The 16,266-nt window shown below is 31.5% G+C and overlaps 2 protein-coding genes across 7 annotated transcripts; one reads left to right on the forward strand and one right to left on the reverse strand.

The window, feature by feature from the left end:
* The first annotated feature begins 4,195 nt into the window (after window positions 1-4,195).
* LOC115699190 (proline-rich receptor-like protein kinase PERK8) lies at window positions 4,196-10,343 on the forward strand. Of its 5 annotated transcripts, XM_030626474.2 has the most exons (9): window positions 4,201-4,413; window positions 5,083-5,107; window positions 5,391-5,594; window positions 5,771-5,982; window positions 6,222-6,348; window positions 6,439-6,510; window positions 6,746-6,941; window positions 7,043-7,175; window positions 7,264-10,343. In XM_030626474.2, the coding sequence occupies exons 3-9, from the start codon at window positions 5,444-5,446 to the stop codon at window positions 7,525-7,527; spliced, it is 1,155 nt and encodes a 384-aa protein (XP_030482334.1). In that variant the 5' UTR covers window positions 4,201-4,413; window positions 5,083-5,107; window positions 5,391-5,443; the 3' UTR covers window positions 7,528-10,343. The 5 variants fall into 5 exon arrangements, with proteins under 5 accessions (XP_030482335.1, XP_030482334.1, XP_030482333.1 ...); XM_030626473.2 differs by lacking the exon at window positions 5,083-5,107 and having other exon boundaries at window positions 4,202-4,413; XM_030626475.2 differs by having other exon boundaries at window positions 4,196-5,594; window positions 6,818-6,941.
* Window positions 7,962-10,360, reverse strand: LOC115699191 (UPF0496 protein At3g19330). Of its 2 annotated transcripts, none has more exons than XM_061102059.1 (4): window positions 10,219-10,360; window positions 9,150-10,130; window positions 8,870-8,965; window positions 7,962-8,241 (listed from the first exon to the last, which is right to left on the reverse strand). In XM_061102059.1, coding segments are annotated over exons 1-3 (1,077 nt in total). In that variant the 5' UTR covers window positions 10,313-10,360; the 3' UTR covers window positions 7,962-8,241; window positions 8,870-8,963. The 2 variants fall into 2 exon arrangements, with proteins under 2 accessions (XP_060958042.1, XP_030482337.1); XM_030626477.2 differs by having other exon boundaries at window positions 8,870-9,052.
* Window positions 10,361-16,266: the final 5,906 nt, after the last annotated feature.

Consider the following 16,266-nt stretch of genomic DNA (forward strand, 5'->3'; position numbering starts at 1 on the left):
AAACTGTCCAACTCGAACAACATGCCCAAACCAAACTGAGATAACCTAACAAAAAATACAAACTAAAAAACTTGACGAAAATATAACTCGCCCAATCTTTATATTGGACGGATTAAAAATAATATCAACCCGAACTAAACCGACCAACTCAATTAAGAGGTTTTTATATATATATTTATTATATATAATCTATGTATAATATAAATATTTATAAAAAGTAGAAAGTTCAAACTACTATATTTCTTTCATGACGATTGATTTGAACTTTGAATTCTATTTATATATTTGTCTCATTATCACAATTAACTAAAATATAACAATTGAATATGAAAAAAAAAATATTAGTGTTTTTTTAGGCGGGTTAACCCGACTAAACTGACCAATTCATTGGGCAAGTTGAAATTTTATTTTTTCTTAATTAGATTGGTTGCAGTTAAATTTTTGTAACTCGATCTTTATGTTAGATTGAATTGAATGTAACGTAAACTAATCAAAAGCAATTAGAAACAATTGGTTGTTTACATCGTATGCCACAACAACTAACATTGTGTCGCCATGCTTCATCTTCAAAAATGTGTCATAGATACTTACAACATGATGACAGAAATTAAACCCCCTCATGCATGCATGCACCAAGTGATAAAAAAAATAATACTTGAAGTGCTCATCCTCTATATATACAAGTCAATAATAGTACTTGGAATCTTCTATTACAACATGTACAAGTATCGTGGTAGCTTTATATAGGAAAACACCGACGTACTCCTAACATACGTAAGTGCCTTCTCCTTACACCTCACGCCTTCACATAACTCATTTGGATACCATTGGCATCAAACATATTCATTTGTGTGTCTTTAGCCTTGTACTTAGTTCCATATTGGAACTGGATACGTTCTGAAGCTTGAGAAATTAAAATTTTGGAAACACTATAGACAATCTATCAAAAAACCATCAACATATCATCGACAATTAATGCAAAAATTTCTTGTGTGTTGTGTGTGCTTTATTAATTTGAGGTAAATACATATATAATTTCTTTTTAATTTTTTATAAATACTTTAAATATTCTAGTTAAGAACAAAATTCTTTTGAACAACATTTGTGTTGCGATATTTTTGCACACGCAAGTGTACGTATCGTTTAAAGTAGTAGACTCACTAGGAGTGAGGTCGATCCCACAAGTAGTGTAGTTAAGTACGTTAAAATTAAACTTTTACTTCTATTTGGTTAAATAAAAAATAAAGAAAGAATTAAGAATAAGAAACTAGTAAGAAACAATTATACAAGAAAATTTAAAGTTAATAAAAACTAGGGTGTCGATTTCAATTGTTTCTATTGAATATGGTCTAATATGATTATTTCCCTAATATTAATTCCAATGCAATAGCAGGTTTACTAAGGTAATTTATAGTCTTCTCAGATATATAAACCTCAATTACATGCAAACTTTCTACTCTCGTGATAAATTTAACATGCAACAGGCATTAAACACAGAAACCCTATAAGCTATCTAAACCATATAGGTACTCTCGTCCTATATCGAAATTCAGTTCTATTCTACTATAGCATATTTGACACTCACTTCTCAGATCTCGCATCAAAATCATAGACAGTTAATTGGTGATCAGGCAATTAAAAGTAATTAAGCACAAATAAAATAGAATACATAGAAATTAGGGGGAAAATTAATCATATTAAAACCATAAACAATGTTAAACAATATCCATCTAACCCTAATTAAAGTGTTTAGCTAGCTACACATGTTCATGAGAGCACAATCACACATATTAACTTTAAGAAAAGAGATAAAAATAGAGAAGAGAAGAATGCTGAAAACCCTCTGAAGAATGCCTCCAATATTGCAGTTGATCTCTCCACTTTCCATCTGTATTCTCTCTGTTTTTCTCTCTAAAATTGCTTGATGAAATCAACTCCCTTCTTCCCTTTATATAGGCATTGAAGGCCTAAAAATATGGAAAAAACGCAATATTTAAATTCCCACTCGAATTTAAATTTTTGGGAAACCTCAAACGAGATATTTTTTTCTGTTGCGTCGACTGATAGTATTTGGACCATAACTCTCTCAATATTGCTCGGAATTGAACGATTCAAGATGTTCCGGAAAGATAAAAGAGAGATCTAGAACTTTCATGTTTTGACTTTTTCCAAAATCCAATCATAAAACCGTCGAATTCAGGCTTGAAGTTTCGGCTTCCACAATTTTCTCTATAAAAAATATCATGATATTTTTTATCTTTTTCCCATCTTTTTCTCTGATATTTTTCTAATCTTCTTCTATTTTAAATCTGTAAAAATAAAAGATAACAAGCGTAAAAATGCTCCAAACACGATTAAAACTTAATTAAAAATATACTAAACTTAATCTAAAATTAATACTAAAAATAACCTAACAATTTGACCCTTTCCAAAATACAAATAAACTTACAAAAATTTAGCTAAAACATGGGTACACCAATTATGGACAAAATCCAAACAAAGTAATACTAAATTACAATTATTAGGTGATTGTGACATTAATAATAAATAATTGGTAATTTTTATAGTAAACTACTTAAAAAATTATTTATGGTATAAATACTTAAGTGTAACTTCTAGTTGCAAATAAATACTTAAGTTTAATTTTTAGAAGTAATAATACCTAAGTTAATATCTCTAGAACTTTGTAAGTACATGGTTGTTAAATGTTAAGTAAATTACCACGTGACAATCCCTGATTGGTCCAGGTTATGAAGTTTTATTTTTTAAAAAAAAATTAATTTAAATATACCAATAAAAAATGACACGTGGATAATGACTTGACATTTAACAGTCAGATACCTACAGAGTTCTAGAATTATAATTTAGGTATTATTACCTCCAAAATTAAACTTAAGTATTTATTTGCAACTAAGAGGTAAACTTAAGTATTTATGTCACAAATTACTCCTCTTTAAAATAATCATTTTGGTACATTTTTATTTATTTTGTCATTCAGAAATTTTTATTATTATTTTTTTTCCTATGATCATGTATATTGTACTTATTTAGAGTTATCTGTAAAAAAAAAATTAAATCTAAATAGTTTACATTATAAAATTAAATATTTTATTATATGCCTAATTTTTTTTTATATCAATAGTAAGTAATTATTTAAATTTTTTATTTTGTCAAAGGTAAATTATTTAAAATATTCTAATTATTTATAAATGGTCCTAAAAAAAATAAAGATAAAGAAAAATAAACTAAATATTTTTTCTAAATGTGAAAATGATTCATTTAAGAATGTACTGAAACTATTTTTTAGGACTCGTTTGGTACGTTGTATTAAGTCGTATTGCATTATATTATATTAAATTGGATTATATATTATAAAATTTTTATATAATATTATCTTAAATTTTAATTTATACTAAAATATTATATATTTAAGTGCTCGTAAAAGTCAATACTACATATAATTTTACATAAAAAATATTACATAAAATATAATTCTATACAATATAATATGGTATAATACGGTATACCAAACGAACCATAAAAGGTGTTGTACAACATATTTTTCTAATAACAATAATAATGATTGGTGCTTTATTGGGAATGTTTTGTGTGATGTGAATAGAAGTATACATATATATAGTAAGAAAGCATTAATTATAAGAAAAAGAAGAGAAAAGAACAGATGAAACTGCAAGCAAAGTCATTGTAATGATGATTGTTTATCATGATAATAATAATAATAATTATAAGCTTATAATTAAATGGTTTCTTTCCCCTCTTTTCTTAATGGTATCAAAAGCTTATAAATTAAAGTTGATGTAAGGAAGAATCCGAAGAGTTCATGTGAATAAAAATCTGCTACTCTGGAAAAAAAGAAAGAAAAAGAAAAGAATAACAATAAAGCCAAAAGAAAAAAATAAAGATCATATTTTTATATTGAATTATATATATAAAGTTTATATATTTATTATTTGATATAATGAGGTAGCCGTTACTACTAATATAATATGAATATAATTTGTATGTTTGTTTGTTTGCTTAGTAAAATGTAATATATAAAAATATATATATTTATTTATAAGTAGGAGCAATGTCAACATAGCTGGCTGGTGGGGATAGCAACCCCACAAAAGGTCACACCTTTGAATCTCTAATGGCTTCTTCTTCTTATTACTTTGTCCATATTCTAACCTTCTTTCATAAATTATATTCCTTTTATTTGTATATACATATATATAACACTGGTATATACTCTCTCTTCCTCTCTCTCTCTATATATATGTATTTATACATATATAAAAATTGGCAAGAAAATAAATGAATAAGTAAACAAGGCAAGGCAAGGCAAGCTGGACACAGGTTGTTGGTGGTGTTATAGTGCTAATATGAATCTGTAACAGCAAAGATGCCAATGTAAGTTGCTCCACTCTCTCTCTCTCTCTCTCTAATATTCATTATTCAAGTTGCAATAGAAGGCAACCAAATATACTGCTTTACAGCCCAAGCCCACACAAAACAGAAGCTTGAACCAAACCAAAACCTACTCTTTCTTTCTTTGTGTATTTATTGTTATATAGACACATACACATATATATATATATATAAATATAAAAATTCATCATCATCTTTCTCTTCTTCTGCAATATTCAATCTGTTTTTCTTTACCTTTTCTCATCTTTTTTTTTAATGTTGATTGGTCTGCATCAAAAAGAATAAAAAAGGGTTCTTTGTTTCTGTATGTATGTGTGTGTGTATATATAGAGAGAGGGAGAGAGAGAAAAAGGAAAGAAATTGAATTGAATTGAGATTTGGTGATTAGGTAAAGAGTTGCAGTTGCATTAGTAATAAAACCCTGAAAAAAAAGCTTTGTCGGCGCAAGTTTACTTTCTGTCGGCATTGTCTTAAAGAAGACCAGCCATGACAGGCAGACAGTTTCTCTCTCTCTATTTCATTATTTTCCCCTTAATTTAATCAGAAAAATTGATTCTTTCTTCAATTAATCATCAAAGAATTGGTCTTTTCAATCATTTCATTTCTGGGTTTCATTTATTTTTTCTTCCTTTCCCATTTGGGCAAATGAAGCTGAGGATCTTTTTGAGGAATACAGGTTTGTTTGGAGACCCTTTTTCACTTCTTTAATTTAACTTTATTCAGAGACACTTAGAAGAGCTTAAATAAAAGAAAGATAGCTCTTTTTTCACTGTTCACTGTACAATACATAGACCTTATCTATACAACAACAATAACAATAACAACCCATTCAAAAAAAAAAAAAAAAAACAATAACAATAACAACTAGGTATATATATTCTACCTTTTTCTTATCTTATCTTATGCTTTTTTTTGGGGGGGGTCAACCCCTTTATATGTATATGTATATATATTTTCAGGTTTAATGTATGATAATACCATTTGGGTTAGTTGAAAGGGGTTCCCATACCAAATGTCAGGGACTCTTGCAGCAATATTAGGAGGTGCTGCAGGAGCTTTGGTATTGGTTGGGATAATTGTTCTATTCATTTGGTTCTATCTATCTCGCCATAGAAGTGTTTCAAGAACATCAGAGACAGGTTCTTCTGATCCATCAATACAAGGTAACTCAAGTTTCATCAAACCCCACCACCCTAAAATGATTTCATTGCAAAATAAAGCACAAGTATTTTTTGTGGGGTTTTCCCTTTCTTTCTTTCTTTCTTTCTTTCTTTCTGTTTTTGTTACTTATGATGATGATGGATTATATAATGATGATGAATTAGGATATGATTTGCAGTTGGAAGGCATGTTGGGGTTGAGTTATCCTCAGTTAGAGAAACCAGGCGTTTTCAAATGGATGAATTGTCTCTTGCTACTAAGAATTTCAGTGACAATAATTTGATTGGACAAGGCAAATTTGGGGAGGTATACAAGGGTTTGCTTCATGATGGGATGCTTGTTGCTATTAAAAAGAGACTTGGAGCTCCCACACAAGAATTTATTGAAGAGGTAAATTAATAATCAACAAGTTGATCAATTAGAAGAAAACAATTTTGATGTAAAGTTGTAGTCTTTGTTTTATTTTTCTTAATAACTATTAATATACATGAAAATGGGAGATTGAGATTGAGTAATATAAAATTATCTCAAAGTACTCTCCAATCCTATCCAATTCTCTATACAGGACCTTACTGTATTTGTTAGAAGGCCCTCTATTCATAACTTGTTTAAACCAATGGAGTTTTCAGGTGCATTATCTCTCACCTATACAGCATAGAAATCTTGTTACTCTTCTGGGGTATTGCCAAGAAAATAATCTACAGTTTCTTATATATGATTACATTCCTAATGGAAGTGTTTCTGCTCATTTATATGGTAACACTCTCTAATGAGCTCAAAGTTTTCTGATATTCAACTTTTCCCCTTATTGTTATTCTCATCTCAAGGTTTATTTGAAAACCTCAGGCACTGCTCAACATCCACGTGAGAAGCTAGAATTCAAGCATAGACTTTCAATAGCTCTAGGGGCAGCTAAAGGTGATCCTCTGGAAAATCAGTGAGCATTTGTGGCTTTCCTGGTATCAGTTTTTTTTTTTGTCCCTTTTCTTCTGTTTAGTTAAAAAACTCCAAATGTCAAAAATGGCACCACAAAATTGTTTTTGTAAGATACTTTTCAGTTGTTGTGTTAACTGTCATTGGCATATGAAAGGTGTTGAAAGTGTTGTTTGGTTCTCATTTTTGCGCTTAGCTCATTCGTATTGCTTGTGTGTAGGTTTGGCCTATCTTCATTCTCTAAGTCCCCGTTTGGTACATAAGGATTTTAAAACAGCAAATGTTCTTGTAGATGAAAATTTCATAGCTAAAGTAGCTGATGCTGGATTAAGGAATTTCCTTGGAAGATTTAATAACAACAATGCAGGGTCATCTTCTCAAGCTGCAGCCGCCGATGAAATATTTCTTGCACCAGAGTACTGTTTTTTTTTTTCTTTGTTTGACATCCTTTTTGGGCCTTTTTTTTTTTTTTTTTTTTTGCTTTTTCATTCACAAGGCTGGTTTTGTTACATTGCAGGGTGAAGGAATTCGGACGATTTTCAGAGAAAAGTGATGTCTACAGTTATGGCGTTTTTCTTCTCGAGTTAGTGAGTGGAAGAGAGGCAACAGATGTTCCATCGTCCGAGTCAAGTCAGAACCTGGTTGAATGGGTATGTATGTGTTAAGTTTATGCCAATATATAGTTTTGCAGATTTTTTCGGTTTTGTTTATGTTGTTTGATTTGGTTGGAGTTAAAAGGTTCAAAATTTCCAAGAAAATAGCAATGTGGGGAGCATGATTGATGGAAGAATGGGGAATAGGTTCACAGCAGAAGGGATGGAAGAGTTGATAGAGTTAATTATTCAATTGGTTCAAGTCTCAAGTGATAGGCGTCCATTGATGAATTATGTGGTTATGCAACTTGATAAGATACTGGAGAAAGAGATGAGCTTAACCACAGTCATGGGTGAAGGAACACCAAATGTCATACTTGGAAGCCAGTTGTTTAAGGCCTCCAAATGAAAATTATATATATTTCTATATATATATAATATATTTAAATTGCCTATAAAAAAAAAAAAAAAAAAAAAAAAAAAAAAAAAAAAGCAAAGAAAATCAAAAATAAAAAAGCAATCATGAGTGACCATATTTGTGTTTTTTTTCTTCCTTCATTATTTTTACCTGTAGAGAACACATCAGATCAGAGGGTGCAGATATTAGCTGTTAGATTAAGTGTATAAACAACAGCTTCTGCATTATTTTTTTGGTTTTTTGTTTTAAATGTCCAAAAATTTATTTATAAAACTTGTTGTAAAATTAAACCATTATTTATTTGTTAATATTAAAGCATAAGGTGTGATTTTGCTCTTATAATTTACTTTCCAATGCTCTTTTCTTTTTTTCTTTCTTTATTTGGGTAGAGCTCTGCAAATTAGCATAACAAAATCCATACAAAATTTACCAAAAGTGTATTGTATTTGTATTGATTGGATTGTCAGTACAGTTTACAGACAAATGTGTCTCTTCATGTATTATTATTACATACAATCAAATTTATCAAAACTTGTAGTAAGTTTTATTCTTTATTCAACTATCAAAGAATTGGTTATCTCGTTTGTACAAATCAGTATCAAAACTTTTCAGGACAAGTGAATTGACAAGACTAAGACATGTTGTTTCCTTGTTCTTGCTCCTATTCACTTTTGGATCAATGAACTTCCATTGTTGGTCATAATCCTGTGTAACACAAATCAACAAAACATTTTAGTCTCGACAAAAGATAAAACCGGCGAAGAAAGCTTACTTTTCTTGGCAGTATCTATCTAAGGAAAATCAACAAAATAATTGGTAGGGAGACCCATCAAAGCCTTCTCTTTAAGCTATGATCATGAATAAGTGCAAAAGATAACAAAGTGAATAAAGGTTACCTTGTACCTAAAGATAAGCCCTTACTGTCACCAACCGATACTGGCAGTATCTATCTATATATCTATGGAAAATCAAAACATTTTCTTTGTTTGCTGTTTAAATATGAAATCTACACTTGGAGCACTATTTCCATACTTATGTGGAAGAAGAGAACAAAAGTGAATAAAGGGCAGCTAATAACAATGAGATTTGTGCAACAAAATAATTGGTATGGTTCAAGGCCAGGGTGACCCATCAAAGCCTTATCTTAAAGCTATGATCATGAATAAATGCAAAAGATAACAAAGCGAATAAAGGATGGTATCTTACAACAAAAGATAACCCTTACTATCGCCATATATTAATCGTTCTTAGCAGTATATATCAACAATTATTAAGTTTGCTGTTTAAATAAGAAATCCACATAGAAGAAAAGAACAAAGTGAATAAAGGGTACCTTATAACAATGAGATTTCCACAACAAAATTTTCGGTATGGTTCACAACCTTCTCTTTAAGCTATGATCATGAATAACAGTAATCAAATTCAAGTCCTGTAAATGAAACATTTGGTGATAAAAAATTGAGTGGCCACCAGCCAAGTCAAGTCTTTTCCGTTTGTATGGTATCTCCTAGCAATGCTGAAAACATAGCAACAGAGAATAACACAAACAGAAAGGTGTAAATATACACAATTATACCAATCAAGACAATGTATGAGGAGAGTTAGAGATTTACAAGTTTGATGAAGATAAATCTGTTGTAAGAGCCGAGTTCTAGCTTTATTAACAGTGTTGAAACAAAGGTATATATGAGTCTCTAAATCATCAAGCTGATGAATAAATTTTGATTGGTTCTGTCTAAGCTGTTTAACCACTTCTTGTATGAGATACCTTTCTCCACCACAATTCAAACCCATCTGAACAGAAATCTTATCTTCCTCAATGGTCGTTTGCATACGATCCACAAGGCTCTTCAAAGTAATCAAATCCTCATTAAGAGCAAAAGTACCTTTAGCTGCAGCATCCAATTGAGCAAAGCGAGAAGCCCTTTTCCTCATAGGCAATGCATTAGTACAGACCACAAGGGAAGTAAGAGCTCTGGTAGTGAGAGCCACAGGTCTAGAACAGAAAGCAGTCTCAAAGAGAAGACTAATCAAAGATCGAGACTTTCGGAGGCGACGATCGAGACGTTGTCTGAGATTCGAGAAACAACCGCGGATGTGATCGAAGCTGTGGTGGTGGGAATCGTCGGAAAACGAAAAGGGATTTTGAAAAGAATCGAACTTAACGAAGATTTCGTAGGCCCAATTGCATTGGGATTGAGATAGAGAGTCCGAATCTTCTGGAAGGATTTGGAGGAGTTCGTGTAGAGGCGAGTAAAGTTCGCGAGCACGGAACACGGCGTGCTGGAGATTGAGACAGAGTTGGGATGTGTACTCGCTGTGATCGAAGTAATCGGAGACGAGTCTTGTTAGGGTATTGGGCTTAGCATAACGGAGAGCCTCTTCGATGCAATCGCGGTTAGGGTTAAGGACTCGTTCTAAAACGACGGCGTTTTGATCTTGGTAATGGATTTCGACTGTGGAACGAATCTCTTGGTAGGAATTGGATTGAATTGCGATGGAATACTCGCGAGATAGATTGGGAGAGGGTTGAGTGCTGGCCAAGCTAGCTGTATCTCCTCCTCCACGGTCGCCATTGGCGGCGGCGGAATCAGCTGTGGGTTTTGAATTGTAAAAACTGTTCCTTTAATGATGATACTATTGATGAAATTATCGAAACCAGAAGAGAAAGGAGAAGCTTACCTTGGATTTGAGATTGAGAGTAATAATGGGAATTGGGAAGCGACGACGGCGACGGAGACGGCGAAGGGTTTAGGGTGAGACAATGGTGAAGCATCTGCTTCGTAGTTAGTTTTACTGTTGTGTTTGTTTTGTCTCAGTATCGAATCATTAGATACTAAAGACAAGACAGAGAGACAAGTTTGTTTGACTTTGACTTGAAAAAAGTACCCCTATTTGAAGAGGAAATTACACTTAGTATGGGATTTTAAAAGTTCTTATGATAAATATGGCACATTTAAGTTTGGCCAATTTATATGGTATTTTTTTATTTTTAGGTTTTTTTATGGTATTTGATATGCCATATATATGTAATTAGGTTTCTAAATCCCATATTTAATGTTTTTATTTGTTTAGGAATTTTTATTTGTCATTGATGCCGGAAAAGCCACCGGAGTTTGCTGCCGGTGCCGGAAAAGTCACCGGAGTAGCGGTCGGTGCCGGAAAATTCGTCGGAGTTGCTGCCGGCGCCGGAAAATTCGTCGGAGTTGGCATTTTTGCCGGAAAAATCACTGAAAAATCACCAAGAAACCGGTTTCTTGAAGTCTAAGAAACCGGTTTCTTGGTGATTTTTCCGTTGACAATGCCAATTCTGACGACTAATCTGACGCTAGCAGCTACTCCGGCGACTTCTCCGGCAGCGACAGTAAACTTCAGAAAAGTCATCAGAATTGGCATAGTCGCCGGAAAAATTACCAAGAAACTGGTTTCTGGTTTCTTGATGAAGAAACCAGTTTTTTGGTAATTTTTCTGACGACAATGGCAATTATGACGAATTTTCTAGCATTGGTAGCAACTCTGACGACTAATACACCGACATCTACTCCGGTGACTTTTTCAGTACCGACAGTAAACTCTGAGAAATTCGTCAAAATTGGCATTGTCACCGGAAAAATTATCGGACTAATCACCAAGAAACTGGTTTTTTTTCGGTTTCTTGATGAAGAAACCAGTTTCTTGGTAATTTTTTTTTGTATTTTTTTTTCTCTATTTGGTTGATTGATGAAACTGGTTTCAATTATTTTCAGTGTATATCACTTTTGTTTTGTTTTCATAATTTTTATTATTGTTGTGTAACAAAATTAGTTCCTTGATGAAGAAACCACTTTCTTGGTGAAGTAACCAGTTTCTTGATGAAAAAACCACTTTCTTGGTGATTTTTCTAATGATTTTGCTGGCGACAATGCCAATTCTGACGACTTTTTTTACGCCGGCAATAACTCTGCCGATTTTTCCAACACCAGGAACTACTCCGGCAACTTTTTCGGCACCGACATCAAACTCCAGAATAGTCGTCGGACTTGGCATTGTCACCGGTAAAATTACCGGAAAAATCACCAAGAAACCGGTTTCTAACATCAAGAAACTAGTTTCTTGGTGATTTTTCCAGCGACAATGCTAATTCTGATGACTTTTTCGGCGCCGGAAGCAACTCCGGCGACTTTTCCGGCGCCATCGACTACTCCGACGACTTTTCTGGTGTCGGCAGTAAACTCCGATGACTTTTCCAGCACAAGTGACAACTTCGGCAATCACTATAGTATTATTTGTTTTATTTTTTTTAAAAAATAAATATGAAGAGAATTTTAATATTTTTTATGGTAATTTAATTAAGTTTTTATTTTTTATGAATTTTAAATTCAGATTTTTTTTTAATGTCTTATATGGTTTTTTTTAGAAAAAAACCCATATTTTTAGTTTGATTGGTTAGATAATGCCATATTTAGTGGCAATTACTTTTTATGCCATATTTATCATAACCTTAATAATTTTTCCCATATTTTTGAAAATAGCCCTTTTTTTTTTGTTTTTTTCAAACAAAATTAGGGAGGGTTGTTTCACATAAAATGAGATTATTTCATAAATGTACAAAAATAACAATTTTTTTACATTTTTACAGTTTATTATTTATTTTTATTTTTTTTTAACATTTTACAGTTTTTTAACAAAAAATACAGAGTGTTTTTTTTTTTTTGAAAAACCGTAGTTCCATAAAAATGTAAGTAAAAGAAAAGGTATGTAAAATAGAAAAAAAGTCTATAAAAATTTAAAAAAATCTATTCTTTTGGTGTATAGTGTAAATTTTCCAAAATATTTATCCTATGTTATCTCCATGTTCCGTAAAAAATATAATTTGAAAAATTTAATCTCCATAAAAATGTTAAATATTTGGTATGCAAGTAAAAAATGAAAATTTACACACATTACTAACTTTTTCTATTTTATTACTTTTATACTGTGACACGTTTATTGTGACATTTATACTGTTTTTTTTTCCTACTGTGTCAATTATTTTTTCCAAAACATTTTATAATAATAATAATAAATAAATTAAATAATGAGTAGTTAGTGTCCCTCCACATCAAAATTTAATTTTTTTTTATTTTATTAGAGAGATTGATTGGACGTGAGATGTGACAAAAGTGACATCTTCTTTTCTTTTTTTTTTTTAATTTAATTCTTTATTATTTTTTAATATTTAATAATTATTATATAAATCTCACTTTCCAATATGTTGCTACTCATCTTCTTATATAAATCATTAACTTCTCTTCATTTATAAACAAACAAGTGTGAAGAGTTAGCTTTCTTGAGAAACCAACAGCACCTCACCATGTAATAGTAATTGCTTTCTGTTCTTCTTCTTCTTCTTCTTCTTCATGGGTCTCTTTCTTTTGTTTTTTTTTTTTTCAAAATCCATACACTTATTATTTTTTTTCTCACTATCTTCCTCCTTAAGTTCTCTTACTCTCTCCACTAACATATAAATTTTTTATTTTATTTCTTGTTTAGTTCTTCTTCTTCTTCATCTTCTTATTTTTTTAGTTTTTCTAATTTTTAGTCACACTTTTGGGGGGAAATAAAAGAGTGGTTTTTTTATTTTGATTTTCTAGATCTGTTCTTGCAAATATAGGTTTTGGTACTTCAAAGAACACTAAATCAAAAATACCCTCAATCTGTGTTGGAGAACTCCGACTCTAATTTTGAGTTTGAGCCAAAGTTCCAATGTCTCCCTAATCTGATAAAGTTTTTTTCTATTGATCTTGTGTTGTTTTAGGGATTTTTTCAAGTTGATTATATTTCCTATTTTTTTTTTTTTTTTGTTAGTCCTATTTTATAGTTTTCTGTTTGTTTGACTCTCTGTCTTGTTGTTGTTTTAGTTTTATTTTGTTAACTCTTAGGGAAAGGATAAATACCAAGTGAAGATTGTTCAATCAACTGATCTGTTTGAAGACATAATTATGAAAATGGTTGTCGAGGTGTGTCATTTCATTATTTTAGTTTTAATATTTTTTATGCTTGTTTTTTATGTTCTTTATTATTATTTTTTTGTGTTGTTTTAGTAGTATTTTCTTATGTTTTTTTATAGGATGGGAATTCAAGTACACCCCATCGGAATACTACCATTCCAGAGTTTTTTATGCTTATTTTTTATGTTCTTTTTTTTTTTGTTGTTTTAGTAGTGTTTTCTTATATTTTTTTTAGGATTGTCACATTCTCTTGAAATAATTATGTTCTTTTTTCCATTGCCCATTGCTCTTTATGAGAACTGGTATAGATTCCGTCATTTTTTACAATATTTCGTTTATGTGACATTTTTTTTCATATTAAAACAACAGTAAAATAATACTACAGAACAATAATTTGTTGTTGATTTAGTAATTTTTTCTCTTTGCCAGATTTTCTGGTTTTTTCCTAGTGTTTCTATGATTCTGGTGTTGATTTGCCCGTCCCCAACCACGAAGGAGAGGTGCCGTTTTGTGTTTTGTTACTGTTTACAGTATAAAAATAAATATATTGGGCATGGACAGTATAAAAGAAATAAAAAATGGGCTTGGACAATAAAAATATAAAGTTGAGGAAATTATACTTAGTATGGGATTTTAAAAGTTCTTATGATAAATATGGCACATTTAAGTTTTGCCAATTTATATGGTATTTTTTATTTTTAGGTTTTTTTATGGTATTTGATATGCCATATATATGTAATTAGGTTTCTAAATCCCATATTTAATGTTTTTATTTGTTTAGGAATTTTTATTTGTCATTGATGCCGGAAAAGTCACCGGAGTTTGCTGCCGGTGCCGGAAAAGTCACTGGAGTAGCGGTCGGCGCCGGAAAATTCGTCGGAGTTGCTGCCGGCGCCGGAAAATTTGTCGGAGTTGGCATTTTTGCCGGAAAAATCACTGAAAAATCACCAAGAAACCGGTTTCTTGAAGTCTAAGAAACCGGTTTCTTGGTGATTTTTCCGTTGACAATGCCAATTCTGACGACTTTTCTGACGCTAGCAGCTACTCCGGTGACTTTTCCGGCAGCGATAGTAAACTTCAGAAAAGTCATCAGAATTGGCACAGTCGCCGGAAAAATTACCAAGAAACTGGTTTCTGGTTTCTTGATGAAGAAACCAGTTTTTTGGTAATTTTTCCGGTAATTTTTCTGACTACAATGGCAATTATGACGAATTTTCTAGCACTGGTAGCAACTCTGACGACTAATACACCGACATCTACTCCGGTGACTTTTTCAGTACCGACAGTAAACTCTGAGAAATTCGTCAAAATTGGCATTGTCACCGGAAAAATTATCGGACTAATCACCAAGAAACTGGTTTTTTTCGGTTTCTTGATGAAGAAACCAGTTTCTTGGTAATTTTTTTTGTATTTTTTTTTTCTCTATTTGGTTGATTGATGAAACTGGTTTCAATTATTTTCAGTGTATATCACTTTTGTTTTGTTTTCATAATCTTTATTATTGTTGTGTAACAAAATTAGTTCCTTGATGAAGAAACCACTTTCTTGGTGAAGAAACCAGTTTCTTGATGAAAAAACCACTTTCTTGGTGATTTTTCTAATGATTTTTCTGGCGACAATGCCAATTCTGACGACTTTTTTTACGCCGGCAATAACTCTGGCGATTTTTCCAACACCAGGAACTACTCCGGCAACTTTTTCGGCACTGACATCAAACTCCAGAATAGTCGTCGGACTTGGCATTGTCACCGGTAAAATTACCGGAAAAATCACCAAGAAACCGGTTTCTAACATCAAGAAACTAGTTTCTTGGTGATTTTTCCAGCGACAATGCTAATTCTGATGACTTTTTCGGCGCCGGCAGCAACTCCGGCGCCGGCGGCTACTCCGACGACTTTTCCGGTGTCGGCAGTAAACTCCGATGACTTTTCCAGCACAAGTGACAACTTCGGCAATCACTATAGTATTATTTGTTTTATTTTTTTAAAAAAATAAATATGAAGAGAATTTTAATATTTTTTATGGTAATTTAATTAAGTTTTTATTTTTTATGAATTTTAAATTCAGATTTCTTTTTAATGTCTTATATGGTTTTTTTTAGAAAAAAACCCATATTTTTAGTTTGATTGGTTAGATAATGCCATATTTAGTGACATTTACTTTTTATGCCATATTTATCATAACCTTAATAATTTTTCCCATATTTTTGAAAATAGCCCCTATTTGAATGCCCATTTAGGCCTCACATTACTATTCTTAGGGCCAATTAACTGGCCCAAAGATAACATTAGGGGTGATTTTAGAAGGGAAATTTACATGGTATACTAACTTTTGCTATTTTTTTACAAAAATACTGCCAGGCGGTATTTTTTACTTTTTTACTGTGTTTTTTTATAAGTTTCATACTGCAGTATACTGTGTTAAGTTTTCACTGGTGTTCTACTGGTGTTTTACTAGTGTTCTACTGTTGTTTTGAGTTGTTCTGCTTTGTGTTTTACTGGTGTTTTATAAAAACAGTATTTTTGAAAAAATTTCCGTGTGACAGTATTTTTGTAAAAGTTAACCCAAATTCCAGTATTTTTGTAAATTTCCCTTTTAAAATCCACCCAGGAGTGTTCAGAAAATAGTCGATCCAATCTAACCCGCACGATTCAAAATCCGTACTTGTACGGATTGGATGTTGATTGACATGTAAAAGTAACCGATCCAATCCAATCCACACATATTTATAACAAAATTAAAAAATTATATATACAAATAA

Source organism: Cannabis sativa, chromosome 8, assembly GCF_029168945.1.
Source record: "Cannabis sativa cultivar Pink pepper isolate KNU-18-1 chromosome 8, ASM2916894v1, whole genome shotgun sequence".
Taxonomy (NCBI): domain Eukaryota; kingdom Viridiplantae; phylum Streptophyta; class Magnoliopsida; order Rosales; family Cannabaceae; genus Cannabis; species Cannabis sativa.